The sequence below is a fragment of the Benincasa hispida genome, chromosome 6 (genome assembly GCF_009727055.1).
Source record: "Benincasa hispida cultivar B227 chromosome 6, ASM972705v1, whole genome shotgun sequence".
Lineage (NCBI taxonomy): Eukaryota > Viridiplantae > Streptophyta > Magnoliopsida > Cucurbitales > Cucurbitaceae > Benincasa > Benincasa hispida.
The window spans coordinates 13,255,909-13,276,066 of NC_052354.1; the positions used below are offsets into that span (position 1 = coordinate 13,255,909).

A 20,158-nucleotide genomic window follows, 5' to 3' on the forward strand; every position below is an offset into this window, starting at 1 on the left:
AATTTAAATTAATAAATAAATATTTTATAATTTTTAAACAAGTTCATATGTATATTATTTATATTATATTTATATCAATGGTATTTTGATGATTATTTCTTGTTTCGTGAATTTTTATACGATACAATTTCACCACTAATGTCAATGTCAAATCCCTAGAAATGTAAAAATATCAATAAAAATATCGATATTTCGACAAAAATTTTATACTTTTAATTGACAAACTCTAATTAATTTCTTTAAGATTATTCATTTGGTGTTGAAATTCCAACACCCTTGGTTGTACCTTTGTTAAAATTAATTTAAATACAAGAAAAGATCAAAATTTTCTCTTGCCTCATGATTCATCACTTGGCTATGCTTCCTACCAAAATTATCAAATACAAATATCAAAGCTACAACTATTCCTTCTCCACCTTCTCTGTTGGGTAATGAGATACGTCAAATATTGCTCGGCTCTGCCTACAAAAAACCATGTCTCTAGATAGTAAATCCAGCGGTTGGAAAATAGACGACTAGGAACTTCCAAACACCTGCAGAAAAGGGAATGAAAGGCAAGACCTTGTCATAAAATGTATAAATAATAAGTCATGAGCAATAATCTAATCAGATTCAATGAACAAAGATTTATTGCAGATCGCCAACGTTATCATATAGTGAGTTTGAAATGATGCTTTTAGATAAAATACTTTTGAACAAAGAACTAAATATATAGTCTATGCGAGGAGTACTTGAAAAAATATCTTGGAAACATTAGTAGAAGCGTCTCTCTCTCAAAAAAAAAAAAGAAAAAAAAAAGTTAGAAGTGCTTTGGTCAAATAAGGGAAGTTGGGGACATTGGAGGTAGGAATGGTCTTGGGTATTGTCCAATATGAAATATGAAACTTTGGGAGAGATATAGCCCTCTTGAAAGCTAATTGGTGTCGTAATTTTTGTTGATATTGCAATATAGATCTATCAGTGGTGTTTTCCTGGAAGAATCTGTCAAGCCACCAATACAAAAGGTTTATTCCAGGAGGGAAGAAGGGTATTTCGCCCTAGACAATTGCTAAGGCAGGCAAGCGGTACTGTACAGATGGAAGGGAATGCTGTTATATGTTTTGGTTTAGAGTAGAGGTCGTTGTCTTGGTTTTTGTGTTAGATCTTGTAGGTTCTTTAGGGGAGAGAAGCCAGCCCTCTCGAATGTGCTGGGGACGATCTTGTTCCTTTGTTTCTTATTCTTGTGCTGTTTGGCTAGATTATATTTTGGACTGTTTCGGGTAATCATGAATTCTGAATATCAAGCATAGTAAGGACTATCCTTACCTAATCTCCTAAGGCACTATTTGCTAAAATTTTCAAAATCACACTTTTAACCATCCAAAGCTAAAATTATTTTTTACCGTTTTAAAAATCATACCGAACTCAACCTAAGGATAAACTCTGATAACTTCACTGAGTGAGGGTAAATCATGAGATGAAGTTTGGCGGTAAATGATACGTTATTACTTACCCCAGCCAGAACATTTGTAGACAGTCTCTGCTTGTTTTGTACTGTAGAATCTGCAACTGGTTGTGTTTGTGGGAAGCTGCGTATCAACTTTGGAAGTTTCTGGCTATCAGCAAGTGTAGATTTCATTTCTGAATCTTCTCGCAACTTCTGCTTCTGTAGGCCATATAAAAAAAAGGTAAAATTTGTATTTCCGAAACATGGACAACACATATACAAATACAACACTACAACGAACAAACTCAACCACAGTTAAATTTCCGAATCAAATCCCAATTTGATGAATCCCCAAAACGTCCAAATGCATACTGAGATAGTGAAGTGATGTATTCCAGTAAGGCTTTTTGATGTACCTTCTTTAGCCGTTCTTCAATGGAATTCAATGCACGTGATTTATCAACTTTCGCAAGATAGAAATCCCTTTCCCTCTTGGCAGCAGAAATTTCTAAAGCCAGTTTCTGCTCCCGAATGGCATGCTTGTAAGCTGCAAAATGTTCGATATCAGTAATAGTATTGTAATTTATAAGCAAAAATAGGCAGGACCAAGTTTTTGAGGTGTGTACCAGTTTCTTCAGTGAGATCATCCCACTTGAATTTACTCAAATATTTGATGTTCCAGAGATCATAGTAGAAAGATGACCTCTTCCTTCCTCCTAAACACATGCACAACAGGTAGAGAAACACAACTAATGAGCATAAGAAACTTCAGAATTCCTTAGAGTGGGACAAGATAATTGGTACACCACATAACCCGATGAAATTGATTATGGAGCACATAATGCATGCCACAGAGGAAAATTTTCCTTGTGCTGAATAAGGATTAAAACAACAAAAATACAAAAACACAAGGGGAAAAAAAGGAATACAAGAGCATACAAAAACCAAACACATAAAAAAGGGAGATCGGGACTCCAACTATGCAAAATAGTGCTTATAGAATAATTACAAAAGGTCTTGAAAATCAAAGTCTAGATAGAAACATCCTCACTAGGGTTCCTTTCCACCCCTCTAAACATCCTACTATTCCACTCTCCCCACATAACCCATAAGATCACACACACCCCAACAAGCCATAAAAAGTGACCCTTTTCCTTAAGAGACGGATGGAGGAGGAACTACCCAATCATATCATTAGTGTCCTCGTGCCACGCATGCAAAAAACCAAATGTTTGGATAAAATATTCCCAAATGAAACTTGCAAACTCACAATGCCAGAGAATATGACCCAAATCTTCGTCCGACTTCTAACAAAGAATACATCAAAATGAACCAACGGGTGAGGACGACTTCTTCACAAGCCGATCCATCGTATTAGCGTGGCCACATAAAACTTGCCAAGTAAAAAACCTCATTTTCCTAGAGATCTTAATCCTCCAAAACACTAAAAGGACTGACTCATCCAAGGAGAAGGGTCACTTTGACTACGGAAAAGCAACTTACAAGAGAATCCCACCAAAGTATTGGGACTCCAAACTCTCACATCCTTTCTCCCACACCTAAGGCGGTGGCCCTCGAGTAAAGAAAAAGAAAAGAGGCCACGTCCACTGCTTCCCTATTGGACAAAGAACAATGAAACCCAAAAGACCAGCTCAATGCAAATGACTTCCACCATCCCCAAAGGAGAGAGTAGAAATCATGTATTGAGCCCGGATGTCAGATACAAAACATGTATATTTAAATAAAAGTTTACCTATCTGTTCACCATTCAATATATTAGCCACCTTCTTGGCAACTCTTTTATCAGTAAATTCAACCCATCTGCATAGCACGTATACGGACAATACAGAATCAGTCATTTAAATCAAGTCATTTCACGAGCCAAGCACTGTTATTTTATTATGTTGTTATCATTATTATTATTTGTTACTTGAAGGGTGCAACACGAACTACTGAATTGAAAATAAAAAATAAAAAAGTTAGTCAGGATGTGAGTTTACCCTTCTGAGAAAAACTGTCCTCGAAACCCTCCGGAACGCTTTCGTTGAACTTGACTTGCAGCATCTGAACACGAAAGCATAAATTACCTTGAATAAAAAAACTAGAATAAAATCCATTCTAAACTAAATGACAGCAGCGGAACAAAAGACAAATATGCAATTAAAATTTTGAAGCAACAGGAAAACTAATAAAACAAATAAATATTATGCGTAATTATTCATTACCCTCGGGTGCAAGATAAATTCTTTGTATTTCCCCATACTGTGAGAGGATCTGACGAAGTTTCAAAGGATCCATGTGTGGAGGAACGCGGCTCAAGTAACAAATACCACGCATATCTGCATTTGTTGTTTCCTTTAAGAGCCGTTTCTTCCTCTTAATATTTCTTTGATCTGCTTTTCCATTGTTCGACTCTAGAATCTTCTCTCCAGAGTTTTCTCTGACTATGCTGCTAGACCTTTCATTCTCAGCATCTTCCAATGCAATTTTCCTCTTTTCAAAAAATTTCTCACTTCCACCATTAGAGAAAGTACTACCCTCTTTCATAAAAGTCTCTGCTCTATTTTCATATTCTCCTGCCTCATCCTTGACAGAGCTCTCCTCTACACATTGTTGAGGACTCTTCTTTCTCTTTTTCTTCTTTTTTACTTTGTCACTATCAAAGTTTATGTTGCTTTCCCCCAGCTGAACAGATCCTACTTCTTTCATTTCCATGATATCTGCATCTTCCATCAATAACTGCTTATTTTTGTTTTTTCTTCTTTTTGCTCTTTTCTTACTAGATTTGGGGCTGCAGTCAGTTGTTAAATCAACTTCAAAGCTCTCCTCCTTGGACATTTTACTACAAGATAAAATTTACAACTTCAAATGACAATCAATAATAACAAATAAAAAATGTGGCTAGTGTTTTTAAATACCCAAGGCGCACTAAGGCGCAATGGCCCTCTGGAGCCTAGTTGCAAGGCGCACAAAAAGGCATGGACTTTTTTTTTTGTGAGGCACACTGTATATAAAAATATTACATTACAAGGAGATAGCACAGCTGAAGTGGAAATATGGAGCCAAAAAAAAGACCCCAAACAAAAAGAATTTTGCATTTAGATTTGGTAAACTTGATTCTTTTCGTTAATAAAGAAGAAAAATCCTTAATCGCTACTATTTTTTAAAAATAATGAAAAAGCCCCAAGGCCCAAGATTTTGAGCATTGGGGCTTCACAAAAGGCGTGCGCCTGAGGTGATCGCTGTGAGCAGCAGCAGACTTGCAGCCTGAACCTAGGCACACGCCCAAGAGATATTTTTAAAACACTGAATGCTGCTAAAAGAAAAATAAGACACCAGAGCTCTATTGTTGTAAACATGAATTACGTACACAACACAAACAATATTCATTATATCACTTCTGAATTCTTAATCCAACAAATTCTCTAAGATGATCAGTAAAGAGTCAATTCTATGACCGAATTTGTTTAATGCGCATAAGCCTAGCAAAAGAGGAATAGATAGAGCCTTCGAAACCTAGAGAAAGAGATTCAATCCAATAATTTTGTGAAATCGCAAACTGAAAGCTGGATGTGATGGAACAATATTAAAAAAATATAGTAGCTAAAAAGCTACCTAAAAAATTGTCTACACCCACCCTAAACCACCTAAAACACCCATAAAAATGAGTTCAATATGAGTGTTACGAGTTTGAAACTTGTTGCGAGATAAAAAAACAATAGCTAAAAGACTGCCTAAAATTGTCCATACCACCATAAATCACCTATAAAAATGAGTTCCAATTGGGTATTTTGAGTTTGGAAGTGTTTGCGAGGTGGTGCAAGGTGTTGCGAGATAAAAAAAAAAAAAAAAAACAGTACGTGAAAAGCTAGCCAAAACACAACCACACCCATTCTAATTAACCTAAAATACGAACCTAATTGTGCCACATTGAGTTAAGAGCAGAGGCCAGCGAGATACTCGTAAGATCAAAAACATGTTTTTGCAACATAAACCCAATCAAAAATAGTTTTTGCAAGAAACAAACCAAAATAAACCTAACCAACGACAATTTTCGCAAGTGACATCAATGGAAAATAAACCCAACCAACAACAAATTTCACAAGTGATGTCAATAGAGAATAAACCCAACCAACACCTACAGATCAGAAAACTCAATAAACCCAACCAACCGTTTGAAGCTGCTGCCGCCGCTGAAGTCGCCGCCGTCGATGGTGCCGGGGCCGAAGGATTTTGACGAAAGAATCGCCGTCACGTGCGAACCAACCTTCACTCACCCAAATGTGTCGCCGATCCTCTGAAGCTGCTGCCGCCGCCGAAGGATTTTGCCGGAAGAATCGCCGTCGAAGGTGTTCTCGCGCGAGAGGAGTGGGTAGGGCTGCTCTTTTCAATAATTTTAGGGTTTTAGGCCTTTTTAACTAAAAGGGCAATTTGGAAATTTCATATCAAATTTGTCCTAAAAGTCTTCCATTTTTAAAAGTGATCCCAAAATTCTATAACAACCTCAAATGTCCGGTTGTTTCAAATATAATAAAATGAACAAAAATCTATTAGTGTCTAACATTTATATTATATTGGACTATATTTAAAAATATTTTCAACGTAAAATAATTCCTCTAAGTGTATCTTATTTTTGGTAATTTCTCTATTTTTCAAAAATTTAAGAAAACGCAAATATTTTTTTGTATGAATATTAAATATAAGAAATATAAATATTTTGGAAACTTTAGAAAAATAATAGTTGGAGAAAGATTTATGGAATTTTTTTGAATGGATGGCCTAAATTTCTAATGATATAATATTGTTTGTCCCAATTTTTTTTTAATAACATTCATTATCAGAGTGCACTAACAACACTGTGTTAATAATTCATATCACTTCTTACATCATTAATAAGGGTTTAGAACAATGGCACTGAGAAGGAGGAGAAACGTGACCGCGAGAGAGGGAAGAAGGAAGAGCTCCAATATGTGAGACCACTATTGTACATATAACCTAAATCAGTATGGATAATTAATATACTCTTGTACGTTCTAATAGTGACACATGCTTATACTTCATTATTTCTAAAATTTGACACAGACAACAATACAATCGCAAAATTAAGATCATATATAAAAAAGAAAAGAAAAACCAAAACATGTCCCAAGAAAAAAAGACAACGGAAAGAAAATATGATTTTCTTTCTAAGTAGTTACTCACAATTTCAATTGGAAAAATTACGATGGATGTCAAAACTAATTAGGGGAATTATAAATATAGTTTGAGTTTTTAGATTTGGCAGGAATAGCAAATAATTCAATTTTCATTTTATTTTTTTTCGTATTCCTATTTTACCCTCAAACTTTTTTCCTCTCACGACTCTCTTTACATGCAGGCCCCTTCCCAGCCGTTTCCTCACTCTCAAGTTCCAGTCTCCAAGCCATCAAGCCAACCCAGTCGTCGCTCGTCTGTCGTTCCTCACGCACTTCCTACCGTCGCTCGTCCGTCGATTGCCAACCACGTCGCTCACCGGTGACCGATTGCCGTTGTTGGTAAGCTCTTTTTGTGAAGCTCTCTCTCTCCTTTCTCTTTCTAAACTTTTTTTCAGTTTCTGTTCTAGTTTCAGTTATTGCTTCTGACCACCGTCATTGTCGTTCGTCTTCCATCGATGTATTCCTTCCTATTTCCTTAGTTTTCCTCTTATTTCAGTTTCTTTTTTCAATTTCTATTTCTGTTACAGCTTTAGCCCTAACAAGTTCTTCATATTTTTCTTCTTTAATTTGATTTTGATTTTAAGAAATTAAAAATAGGTTGTAGAAGCCAAATCATATAAGCTCTTCTTCTACCTGTTTTCTTTTTCAATTGGAGTTAGGATCGAAGAAGAGAGCTCGTTGAATTAATTGCTGGAATCGAGAAACATCTTTAGTGGATTTTGAATGCAAGTTTAAGAAGTCATTCTTTTAAAAACCTGGTGATGAGAAAATACAATAGACCATCAAAATTCAACAATTTGCAAAGAAGATTATGAACAATTTTTTCCAAGTTTATTATTAAACTTGCAGAGAAGAAATTATTAAGAAATTTTCAACTTCTATAGATTTGTTCCCGTCCTTTATCTAGGACCAATGACTATTAAAAATTGATGTAACATTGATAAATCAGGTTGTGAGTTAATAGAAATTGAAGTTGAAATTGTACTTAGCTTAGTAGTTTGTGATTTTTATCTGCTACGTAATTTCTATTTGATTACCATAGGAGAAATTGGAGAAAGAGAGCTATAGATAAACGACTCTAGGGATTAACATATTTCTATTTCATACTTGGATTTACCTTTTCATTAATTACTATCATATTGATATTTGATTTCTATTTGATTGTCATGTGATTGATATTTGATTACTATCTGATTGTCATGTGATTTTCATTAGATATTAAGTACTTTATAATTTCTATTTGATTTGTCTTGTGATTGTTATGGTCGGTAAAATTTGTAGTTTTGTACCTTTTAATTTCATAGTTGGTATTATGATCTTCCCTCATAAACTACTTAGTATCAATATGATCGGTGTTAAGTAATACTTAGTAACTGATTACTAATAATACATCCAATATGTTATACAAGGTGTGGAAATTAAAATGGAAATTAGAAGCGCGAGTGGATAATTTAAGCATAGAGAATCAAATATGGCTATATGATTGATATTTGATTTTTGTCTATTTATGTTTGATGGTCATATGATTGTGATTTTCATTAGATATTAAGTACTTTGTGATTTCTATTTGATTAACACGTGATTTTTATTAGTACATTATCATTAAAAATATATATATGTGTTAACATGAAAATCTAATTTAAAGCATACAACAACATTGTTCAATATGTTATCAATCAAAACTATATAATCTAACATCAAAATCTACAAATTTCCAAAAAGAAAAGCATCTCATTTCAGTTATGAAATCTTCAATTCAAAACTAGATGTTTTAATAATATTATATATCTTTCGTGTCATTTTTTGAGATTTGTGTTCTTTTGTCATTTCAAACCCGTAGCTTTAGGTGTGGGTTTCAAATTTTTTTTTTTTTTTTTTTTTTCCGTTTTTCATTCTCCACTTCAGGCTTTTATTCTCAACAACCTAAGAAATAAAGAATGAATTAGAAATAAGTATAAAGTAGTAATCAAATAGCAATCAGATTATAATCATATGGTAATCAAATAGCAATCAAATGACAATATTAGAAACTAAATTAGAAGCTATGATTTATGGGACAAAAAATTAAGATAATTAGGTGTCAATCAAATAATAATATAAGAAACGGCTAAATATGAGAAAAAAAAGAAAGAAAGAAAGAAAGAAAGAAGGTAATTGGATGACAATTAATGAAATATTCACAAACAACAACCACTACATAATCAGAATTAGTTATCTGCTATCCTTCAAGACCATCAATAAAATTGCACCATTTCATAATTGCAAACTTTCAAACTCAAATCAGATTTCAACAAGATCACTAAGCACTAAAATAAATTCTTATACACATTTTAGAAAAAATAAATAAATAAAACAATAGAATAAGTTTTCATCTCAAATGCCAAATGAGAATTTGATAACAATCTAGAACATAAAGGTTGTTATACTTATACAAAACTATTACTCCACTTCGTTATCCACTGTAACTATGTGATATAAAATAGAGGTAATCAAATGAAAAATAGAATATAATCAAATAACAGTCCATAGAAGGTAATAGTAAATTGCATTTTTCAACAAAAAAAAAAAATTAAACAATGGGAAAAAATGAAAAAAAAAATGAAGGACGCATTAGAAAAATGGAGTGAGATGAAAAGGGAAGAAGAGGAAAATGATTTATGCAAAAAATCTCATTTTATTCTTCTCCCCCAATTAAAGCAAAAACAACAATTCTAATGTATATGCGTCGAGATAAGTATTTCAAAAGTTGGGATTTCATTGGGTGGATCGAAATCAGAAGAGGAAGAAATTTCACAAAATGGGTGGGAGAAGTGAAGAGATTGTCACATAATTGAAGAAGTGAGGAGAAATAAAATCCAAAGTTATGCACAAACTAACTCAAATGTGTAGGAGTATTTTCGACTTTTTCTTTTTATTCTATTAGAGAATTTGGGTTGGACTCAAAGATTTTACTATTTTTGCAAAATCAACAAACATGGTCTACAAGCGTAATTTTTTTTTTTTTTTTTAAAAAAACTAACGAGAGAAATGACAAAACTTAAAGATTCATTTGAAAAAATAGCAAAAAAGTTTCAAAATTTTAAATATAACAAATCGAATTTTATAAATAGAAAATACTAATTAATAAAAGACGAACATACCCATAAACTTAAAATACTAATTAATAAAATACGAAATATTTTAATTAATAAAATACGAAAATATTTATGAAACTCAAAATCGAACTAATCTCAAAATATAAGAACAATAATTAAAAAAAAAATGGTTTACCATAAAGCATATTTGATTTAGTTAACAAAAGATTTGAGAATAGGAAAATAATTTTAAAAAACATATTTAGTTCAGCAAATTTAATTTACCTTCCTACCGAATCTACCAAATAAAAAAAAAATCCATTTTACAATTGAACTCATAGCAAATTCACAAAAAGAAATGCATTGTAATTAAGCATATTTGATTTCCTTTTTCCAAAATCTACCAAATCCACAAAAGTAAATACATTGTGATTAAATAGATTTGATTTCCCTTCACACAAAATCTACCAAATGTAAGAACATCATAATTAAACAAATTTATCCCAATTTAATTTATTTTCGTTATGAATCTATCAAATAAGAAAATACATTGTAAGCTTAAAGAAAAGAACGAAAAAAACTTTACTGAAAAATGTCTAACCTGATAAAAAAAGAACTAATAAGAAAAGAACGAGGTATTTAAGGAGTCACCTTGCGATACGGATAATCCTCAATTTTGTTAATTCAAGATAGTAAAACAAAGATTATGAGATAACTTGAATAAAAAACTCTTTTAATGGGGATGTTCTTTGATTATGTTGGAATAAATGGTAGTGCTCATTTGTATAGAGTTGTATGTTTCATAAACCAACATGTGTTTTCGTAATTAATCAACTTGAAGAAGAGATAGATATGACTATTCAAATGACCATGAATAGTCTATAAATATGTTTGTTCTCCAAATTGTATTTAAGAACTTTTCATAACCATTACTTCCCATAAAAACATTTCTCCCTTGTTGTAAATTGGTTTGAGTTTGGTTTATTTCCACAAAGTATAGTTCGTTGGATCTTATGGACGAAGTGTTGTTTTCATAAAAAAAAATTAATCTGTTCTATCATGATAGACAAATACTCAAGAAACTCAAGCACCAGAGTGAATAAAATTATCTTAAGGATACGTGAAGTCGTTGGACTCAGATTCTCTTTGGTATACCAGGTTCTATATATTTTTTTTAAAAAAATTGGTGATATTATTTTTCCTCCTTTTTTTCTTTTAAATGACTACTTTTGCATTTAATGTCGTTTAGAAAGGAGGAAAAATCATTCATACCTCTCTGTTATTCCATAATCCTTTTAAGCAACAAATTACAATTCTGCTGACATGATTGGAATGTGGAAAGAAATAGCGATTAAACAGACTAAAAAGAATAAGAAAAATGGTTCCTCTTCGTGCGGAGTTTGTTAAGGTGGAGAAGTTTTAAAAAGAAAAATTGCGTCAAATACATTTTAAGATACCAAAGTCATCACTTCAACTTTTTTGTAATGGTAGGTGTGACAATCACATAACAATCAGATAACAATCACATAATGATCACCTAGAAATTAGATAACAATCAAATTGCAAAAAAAGCAAAATCTAGGGACACTGTCCAATTTTCAATTTATTTTTTTTTTATTAAAGTTGTAATTACCCCTTTTAAAAACCAGCTTTCATGAAAGTTGAGAGTTTTCAAGGTATAACAATTGGTAGGAATGGTGCCACAATCCTTATAGAATATTATGGATCTAAACTCTTTCCTCAAACTTTGCCTCCATCTTCCCACGCACGCGCACACGCACACACTTGCAAAGTTGTACCGTTGGTTTGTTAAAAATGTTATTGTTCCTAATTTTTGCTATATATCCAAACGAATCCCAATCTTGTTATATTATCCAACTTTTCTTTAGAAAACCCTTAGACATCTTTGCAAGAAAAAAAAAAAGAAAAAAAAAAAGAGAAACAAACCACATAATTATTGATAGTACAAATTTTATATCAATTGAGTTAGGCCATTTTTTATAAACTCCATTTTTTTTTTTCTTAAAATAAAAAGAAAAGTAGAAAGCAAAATAATCATCAATGCTAAATTGCTAATGCATCCACAAATGTAATATTTGATACATTTTTGTTTTATAAGTTTCATGATTGAAGATTTTGGAAATTCACCATTTTAGTTTTGGTGGTCTAACTTTTTAATGGCTAACAATAGTAGAAAATAGTTGGATTGTATGTTAATTGACTTTTAGCATTACTTGATTTTTTCCGTTCAACAAATATAAGAGTTTGATCCAACCATCAACCTTTAGAACATAATTTAGTGTCTTTTACTCTACCCAATTGTATTATGATTGACACTTGATAATATAAACCATAAACGCAACCTTTTTAGTTCAATAATATGAGGTGAAAGATTTAAACTTATGGACTTTTGGTTAAGAATACATACTTTATACTAGTAAAATTATGCTCATGTTAGCCAAATAATACGCTAGATCAGAAATTCAAACTTCTAACATTTTAGTCAAGAGTATATAGTTTACATCAGTTGAATTATGCTCGTGTTAGAAAAATAATATGCAGGGTGAAATATTCGAACTTTTGACCTTTTGGTAAAAAATACATACTCTATATCAGTTGAGCTATGCTCATATTAGTCAGTAAATAATAATTTGACATATATATTTGCGAATATAGTACACCGTACATGGGTCGAAAGTACATACATGCATGCTTTGTGTGTAAGCTAGTGGACATTCATTTTACATAAGCTTAGAACATATGGTAATTTAATTCACAATAAAGTTCCCTTAATTAATCAGTCCTTGGACATATCTTACAACACAAATATTGTTCACTTTAGGAGCTGCAAGGGCTCAATCTCAAGGACCAAGTCTCTTTTAAACTTAACATATGGGTAAGCTAGTGGACATTCATCTTCTCTTGTCTTCCACCTAAAAACTCACAAATATTAAAACCATGCATATTCTATTAATTGAAATCTATTTTCTAAGAGCATTATTTCTTCTTTTTTTTTTTTTTTTTTTTCTCTTCCAAATAAATAAATAAATAATAATTTTGGATGTAGAACTAACCTATAGTTAAGGACAAAATGATGGAGGAAAAAAGCAATCTCTAGTTTGGCAAGCTCAATCCCTGGACAAAGTCTTGGCCCTCCACCAAATGGTGTCACTTTTTTGCTCATGTCTTTATCATCCTAATGTCAAATACAGCACATACAATGACACATTTGATTAGAAAGAAAGGGTATTGTTCAAGAGAATTTGAATTAATAAAAATGTTTAAAATATCATTTTGACTTTCAAAAGTTTGACTCGATTGTAGTCATCACTAAGAGTGAAGTTTTGATTGGAGAACCCAATCAAAACAAAAACTAAAACGTGCTTATATATATATATATATATACTCTTAAAAATAAACTCTAACTATAGGTCCTTTTTAGTATTTTAATTATTATGATTCATGCATATTTGTTATTTGAGGAAAGATCAATTATTATGGTGCATATGTTTGTTATTTAGAACAATATCAAGAAAAAAAAAAAACAAAAAAGGTTTGATTTCAATCTAAAAAGAAATAGACCAGATTCTAATTTAAAAATAATAAAGAGAACTAGTTCAAAACCAAAGCGAAAAAAAATATTAAAAAAATGCAAAAAATCAAGAACTAAATAGATAATAAACTGAGCCGAATAAAAATGAATCAATTGATTTTTTCTTTATTAGACATCTATTTGGATCTCTTCCTTATAAAACGAATAGACTTGTTTTGGTATTTTGTTGACTCCAAAACTGACCAAGCCCGACTTTCACCCCTACTCACCACCCTGATACTTTTAAATCCCCAAATTTAATGTTGTACTTTTAATTAATTTTAAAATTAACTATTTGATGGAGGGGCATTAATTGAGACTTTTTTTTTGAAAAATTAACCAATTGTAGGTACTTCAAGCACTTCAACTAAATTAGAACATTTGAAAGTATATGAACAAAAACACATAAAGTTCTAAACTACAAGGTCTAAAATGCTATTTTAAGCCATAAAAACTTATGGCGTGCAAAAAAAGTATATATATATATATATGAGTTATTTTTAAATATAGAAAAATAAACTAAAATATTTATAAGATATAACAAAATTTTAAAACTATTAAGGATAGACGTTGATAGACACTGATAGACTTGTATCTATGTTTATCAATGTCATTGATAGACACGAATAGTTTACTGGTGTCTATCATTAATAATTCTAAAATTTTGCTATATCGTGTAAATATTTTCAACAGTTTTACTATTTAAAATAATTTTTCTATATATAATTTAAAATGAAAGGTAAGATTGGAGGTAAATTTATACATACAGTCCATCTCCAAGGGTTAAAATGTTGAGGATTTGGATGAATGGTTGGATCAAGATGAATTGCTGAGAAAACTGGATGAACTTTCCATCCACATGGTATGACAATATCTGCCCCACAAATCAAATCCAAATCAAAGCTATCATTTTTTTTTTTTTAAATTTCTAGAGATTATTAGTGATAGAAAAAGGGAACTTAAATTAGGTTATGAACCTTTGAATTTGACATCTGTAAGAGCTTCCCTATGTAAAAACTTCACCACATTCCCACATCTCATGGCTTCAAATATCACCTATTTAAAATATAATAGATATCAATAGATGATGATGTAAATAACCTAATGGAAGAGTCCAAAAACTATTGGGTTGTTTAAGGTTTATTAATGGAGGTTCATTTATTCATTCTTAGAATTAACACAAAGATAATCTAATTCTGACTTCTTGATCGAGAGTATATGTATATATTTTGTGACAGTTGAATTATACTCATGTTACTAAGAATTTATTGATGGATTGGTTTAAAAGAAATATAAACAAATAGATTTTGAGCATGAGATAATATTTTGAGCTGTTTTTAAATATAGAAAAATAAATCAAAATATTTACAAAATATAGCAAAATGTTAGAACTATCAATGATAGACAATGATAGACTTCTATCAATGTCTATAAATGATATTGATAGACACTGATAGAAGTCTATCAGTGTGGATCAGCGTCTATCATTGATAACTCTAAAATTTTGTTATATCTTGTAAATATTTTCAACAGTTTTATCATTTGAAATAATTTTCCTAATATTTATATATTGGAACTTATAAGTTATTATCTAAAAATAACAAGTTTTGTTATCGTGAATATAGTTCAATTGGGTTAAAATACGTGCTCCCAACTATGAAGTTGGAGACTATAAATTTGAATTCCCAACTCTACATGTTATCGAACTTTTAAAAAAATGAAATGAAGAACTGAATTTATTATTTTTAAGATTTTGAAATAATTTATAAAAATATTTTTCCAAAAATCTGCAAATTGTCCTGTGCAAAAATTCTTGAAAAAGTTTCACAAAGAGAAAAAATGCCAAACTATTTACAGAAATAGACTTCTATATCAACCTCTATCAACGATAGACTCGTATCATTTCTATCACTGATGATGTCAATGATAAACTTCTGTCAGTTTCTATCACTAATAGACACTTATAAACTTCTATCAGCTTCTATCAATGATAAACTTCTATCAGTCTCTATCATTAATAGACAAGTGTAGATTTCTATCAACATCTACTTGTGATCGATGTCTATCATAACTATAATTAAATTTTGATATTTGTGTAAATATTTTTCCGTTATTTTTCTATTTTTGAAAATCCTCCCAAATTCTTTTAAATTTTTGTAGTTTTTTAATTTGTTTGTTAGCAATGTTTTTCCTTTTTTATGATCCATACGTTAAAAAATATTTTTCAAAATTCAAGCTCAAATTTTAAAGCTAAAAACAAGATTATTTCAAAGAGTTCCAAATATAGTCTTGTTTTTTACATTGCATGTGAACTCCATTTGCTTATAATCTTCCAAATTGAGACATTCTCCATTCCTTTTTCCAAATCTTATTGCTTGATGTTCTTCCTGCAACAATTTCGAATAAAGTACAACATTCACATTAATTCTGGTAAATATCACATTCAACTCACAAAACTACGTCAAAAACGTTTTAATAAATAGTGTCAATCTATGACGTTTCAATAAATAGAGAAATAATGTCAACCTAGTTGAGATATTCTAGTGTACATATCGTATCTTTCTCTAGAAAAAATAAATAGAGAAATAATGTCAACCTAGTTGAGATATTCTAGTGTACATATCGTATCTTTCTCTAGAAAAAATAAATAGAGAAATAATGTCAACCTAGTTGAGATATTCTAGTGTACATATCGTATCTTTCTCTAGAAAAAATAAATAGAGAAATAATGTCAACCTAGTTGAGATATTCTAGTGTACATATCGTATCTTTCTCTAGAAAAAATAAATAGAGAAGTAATACACCACATGTTACAATACTAAAGGAAGATAAATTAAAAAAACAAAAAAAAAAGAGAGAGAGAGAGGGAGAAATTGGGAGAAACATTAACCATGATTAATAAGCACACATATACATTAAAAAATACCACTAATTACCAATTGAATTTAACATTTCTCTAAAAAAAAAAAAGTAACATTAATTATTATTCACGTGTTAACTAGTTTGGAGGGTTACGAAAGCGAGCATAGTTTAACTGGCATATAAATGTATTAGGTAATCATAAAGTTTGTGGTTTGAATCACTCTACCGCTAATTGCACTTAAAAAAAAAACTAGTTTGGAGTATTATTTTTGACATACCTTTAGTTTTGCAAGAACATTAGGAGGTGAATGTGAGAGAAAATAGATAATCAATCCCATAAGGGTAGCTGTTGTCTCATAACCTCCAAGCAATATGTCCAATACAACACTCACAATTTCTTCATCACTAAGCTTCCAATTTGACATTATCACTTGTAGAAAATCCTCATCATTCCCTTCCAATAATCCCCTCCTTCTCCTCTCTCTCATCATCTCTTTCACAATGTAAGAAAGTCTCTCTCTAGCCTGAATTAACACCATACAAATCCATTCATAATTTAATTTAACTATATAATATTATACTATTACATGTATGAAACAAAAATTAAAGGAAAAATTACCTTTTTAGTCCCTAAATTTTAAAGAATACGTGTGTTTGGTTTTTGAATTTTAAAAATGTGTCTTTTTAGTCCTCATGTTTATAAGAATAGATCCCTTTGGTCCCTGAATTTTCAAAATTTACCTTTTTAGTCCTTAGAAATAAGTTTTAAAGGTCCTTGAAATATTATTTTATTTCTTTTAAATAATTATATGATATTTAAAATTAAAAATAGTTTTAGAGAGGATATGATTTTTAAAAATTATTCCTCTATTTTAAAATATCATATAATTATTTAAAATAATAGTATAAAATTATTTTAAGGACTTTTTAAACCTATTTTTAAAAACTCAAAGACTAAAAAGATACATTTTAAAAACTCAATGACCAAATGAGTTTATTTTTATGAGTCTGATGACTAAAAAGTAGGGGTGTTCATAGGTTGGGTTGAGTTGAAAAACTTTTTAGACCCAACCTAGACCCAACCTAATTGTTCGGGTTGTAAATTTCTTCTACCCAAATAACCCTTATTAAAAAATGAATCTAACCCAACCTGGGTTGGTTTGGGTAAGTCGGGTCATTTATTTAAAATTTTGTTTTGAAAAGAAGCATAACATAAATATGTAAAAATCTAATTTAATTATTTTCATATATTGTATTAAGATTAACCACTCAATTCTGAAGTGCAAAAAAAAACTATTTTAAGAATTGTTAAAGAATAAATTATTAAAAAAATATTGAAATTAAATAAAATTTAAATCAATATATGTATAAATAATTGTGTTAGAAGTAATACAAAAATATATTTTAAAGCTAATAATAAATTCGGGTTGGTTTGGATTATATTAGGTGAACCCATGAACCAACCGAACACATAAAATTTTAATTTATTTGAACTTAACCAAATCCAAATGAGTTGATAACCCAACATAAACCGTACGGATTGAGTTGGGTTGATCGGTTTTTTCAGGTCATCGAATTTTTTGAACACCCCTATTAAAAATGTATAATTTTAAAATTTAGGAACAAAACACATATTTTTCAAAATTTGAGGATTAAAAGAGTAATAATCATAAAATTAAAAAGAAAGAGAAACGACCTTGACAGCCTTGGAGTAGGGAGTTCCCGGGAGTTTTAAAGGCAAAGAAACAAAGCCTTTCATATACGTTTCAAACTCTTTCAATATCTTTGACCCTATCGACTCCTTTGCTTCGATGCCAAATAGTTCCTTCACCATGACGCTTAAAGCAAACTACAAAATATTGTCATATGTGGTCATTTTAATTTTTTTTTAATTATTTTTTATTTTAATTTCAACGCATATTCCAAATATAGTTAAATAAAATATTTCCATGCGTTAATTTTATTTTATTTTTTAAATTATTTTTATTCTAATTTCTTTTTTGTATGGTGAAGTGAGGAGCATATGAGTTAAGTATAACTTAGACTATATCTAATCATTGCTCATTTAATTATATCGTAATATGTCAACACCAACCCCTCAAATAACTTTTCCATGTTTCATCACTTAACTAAAAAATAAAAATAAAATAAATAAAAAGATATAAAAGTATATTATCTTTTTAATTATATGCAAATTGATGATTATATAGTAATACTAAAAGAAAAACGTAATGATTAGATGCAGGCAACATCTATGTTCATGCATCACTCTTTATAGATAGTAAAAAAGAAATAAAAACACTTCTTTAAAAAATTGAATTTGTCACATGACAATTTGTTTTTAGACATTTGAGTGGAGATGAATGCAGTTCGAGATGCAGTCAAATATTTTTTTGTGTGTATATATATATATAGTTGGTAAATTTTGAAAGATCTGTACCAGTTTCACTTGTTTGCAGAAAAGGAGCTGGGTTTGGGATCTCCAAGAGTCCATTAAAGAGATAGAGAGACTGTGGAGGGAGTGAAGGAAAGTGGGTCTGGATTTGCACCAGCTGGTGAAGCTAACGACGACGTTTCTGAGCTTCCGGTGGGTGTGGCCGGCGGCGATAATCAAAGAATTGCTTCCAAGAATGCCATGCATGGCCTTGGGATAACTTACTTTGAAAAGCTTATCGTCGTTCTGAAGAATGAAGATGTTAAGCTCTCGATCACATGACACTATCGCCGGCCAACCAAATAGATGAGATTTGAAAACCTTCCCATACCTGCAAACCTGACTCAACTTTTAAAAGTTTCATTTTAACATCTTTAAAGTTTAATTTTTTCTCGGAAACAACCTTCGAAAACTTCTGTCGTTAAATTTATGGATGAAAAAATTACCGTCCGTTTATTTATTGTATAAGTGAATAAATCTAAACACATACGGAAAGAAAATTTGAAGATTAGGATGAGCAAAAAAATCCGACTCATGGGGTTGAGAAGAGGAATTAAGATATATCAATAGGTGTGAGGTTCATAGAAAACGTCACATGTCTTTATTTTTTCTATGATGTGTTTAAATAGATACAAATTTTTAGACCTGTTTAAGGGTATATTTGAAACTAACTATTAACATGAAGATTTGAACTAGTGAGCTTATTAAAATTTTTGGGGTAATAGAAATATTATGGCTAGATTTGTGGTGAAAGTTTTACCTGGAGCAATGGTGTTGAAGGAAGGTTCCAATTGAGTTAGAATGGTGAGGCTTGAGGAAGCTGAGAGTTTCTCCAACAAAGGGGAAACCCATGCAACCAGGAGGCAAATTAGGGTTTGGTGTTGAAGTAGTAATCACAAAGAGTTTAAGAAGAGAGTGGGAGATGATTAATATTGCAAAGCTCAAAGCTAATACAATAATAATCATAGGGCTAAAACTTCCACTAATAACTTCCATGGCTTTTTACTGTGGTTTAATTTTCTCCCCTTTGTTTCCCTCTTGTTTCCCTCCTTTATATAGAAAAGGAAAATCCCTCCTTTTGTCTTTGAGCTTATGTTCTTTTTCTAACTTTATGTATATTGCTATTATTACTTCTCCTAATAATGTTACAAAAACAAAAAATTGAAGTCTTGTTTGAATTCTACTTTTAAATCTACCATTATTCAAAAAAATCAAGTCCATTTTAAAAATTAAAAAAATTACAGCCATTCGATAATCATTTGATTTTTTATTTTTATTTTTTGAAAATTAAGCCTACAAACACTATTTTTACCTCCAAATTTCTTTATTTATTATCTTCTTTTTACTAATGGTTTAAAAAACCAAATCAAAATTTGAAAACTATACAAAGTAGTTTTTAAAAATTTGTTTTTTTTATAGAATTGAATCCCCAAAGCAGAAGCCTAAAATCACTTTTTTTTTTTTATTTATTTTGGAAGATGAAAATAAATACAGAATTAAATTAGATTAAGCATTAAATTAAGGATAGAAGAATTAATACATTTGAAGATCTTTTCTTCTCCAAGCCTTCTAATC

At 30.5% G+C, this 20,158-nt stretch overlaps 2 protein-coding genes and 1 long non-coding RNA gene across 3 annotated transcripts; 1 reads left to right on the plus strand and 2 right to left on the minus strand.

The window, feature by feature from the left end:
- Window positions 1-215: 215 nt before the first annotated feature.
- On the minus strand, window positions 216-5,823 carry LOC120080530 (pre-rRNA-processing protein ESF2). The gene is made up of 8 exons (XM_039035214.1): window positions 5,599-5,823; window positions 3,652-4,268; window positions 3,427-3,490; window positions 3,180-3,247; window positions 2,053-2,142; window positions 1,843-1,973; window positions 1,493-1,645; window positions 216-533 (listed from the first exon to the last, which is right to left on the minus strand). The coding sequence occupies exons 2-8, from the start codon at window positions 4,262-4,264 to the stop codon at window positions 516-518; spliced, it is 1,137 nt and encodes a 378-aa protein (XP_038891142.1). The 5' UTR covers window positions 4,265-4,268; window positions 5,599-5,823; the 3' UTR covers window positions 216-515.
- An 899-nt stretch (window positions 5,824-6,722) lies between these two features.
- LOC120079554 lies at window positions 6,723-7,605 on the plus strand. The gene is made up of 2 exons (XR_005482260.1): window positions 6,723-6,960; window positions 7,281-7,605. It is a non-coding gene; the product is annotated as an uncharacterized LOC120079554 (long non-coding RNA).
- A 4,722-nt stretch (window positions 7,606-12,327) lies between these two features.
- LOC120079590 (cytochrome P450 724B1) lies at window positions 12,328-19,619 on the minus strand. Its single transcript, XM_039033819.1, has 9 exons — window positions 19,344-19,619; window positions 18,590-18,914; window positions 17,846-17,998; window positions 16,428-16,673; window positions 15,588-15,674; window positions 14,265-14,343; window positions 14,055-14,161; window positions 12,770-12,891; window positions 12,328-12,628 (listed from the first exon to the last, which is right to left on the minus strand). The coding sequence occupies exons 1-9, from the start codon at window positions 19,577-19,579 to the stop codon at window positions 12,529-12,531; spliced, it is 1,455 nt and encodes a 484-aa protein (XP_038889747.1). The 5' UTR covers window positions 19,580-19,619; the 3' UTR covers window positions 12,328-12,528.
- Window positions 19,620-20,158: the final 539 nt, after the last annotated feature.

What these genes read in the sequence shown, in the direction of transcription:
- LOC120080530 (XM_039035214.1), bottom strand. Translation starts at nt 4,264, where the DNA reads ATGTCCAAGGAGGAGAGCTTTGAAGTTGATTTAACAACTGACTGCAGC. An exon ending in ATTGAATGGTGAACAGATAG is followed by an intron (nt 2,143 to 3,179) that starts GTAAACTTTTAT and finishes GCATGTGTTTAG; the next exon opens with GAGGAAGGAAGAGGTCATCT. An exon ending in TGATCTCACTGAAGAAACTG is followed by an intron (nt 1,974 to 2,052) that starts GTACACACCTCA and finishes AACATTTTGCAG; the next exon opens with CTTACAAGCATGCCATTCGG.
- LOC120079590 (XM_039033819.1), bottom strand. Translation starts at nt 19,579, where the DNA reads ATGGAAGTTATTAGTGGAAGTTTTAGCCCTATGATTATTATTGTATTA. An exon ending in ATGTTCTTGCAAAACTAAAG is followed by an intron (nt 15,675 to 16,427) that starts GTATGTCAAAAA and finishes AAATTGTTGCAG; the next exon opens with GAAGAACATCAAGCAATAAG. An exon ending in CATTTTGTCCTTAACTATAG is followed by an intron (nt 12,629 to 12,769) that starts GTTAGTTCTACA and finishes GTGAGTTTTTAG; the next exon opens with GTGGAAGACAAGAGAAGATG.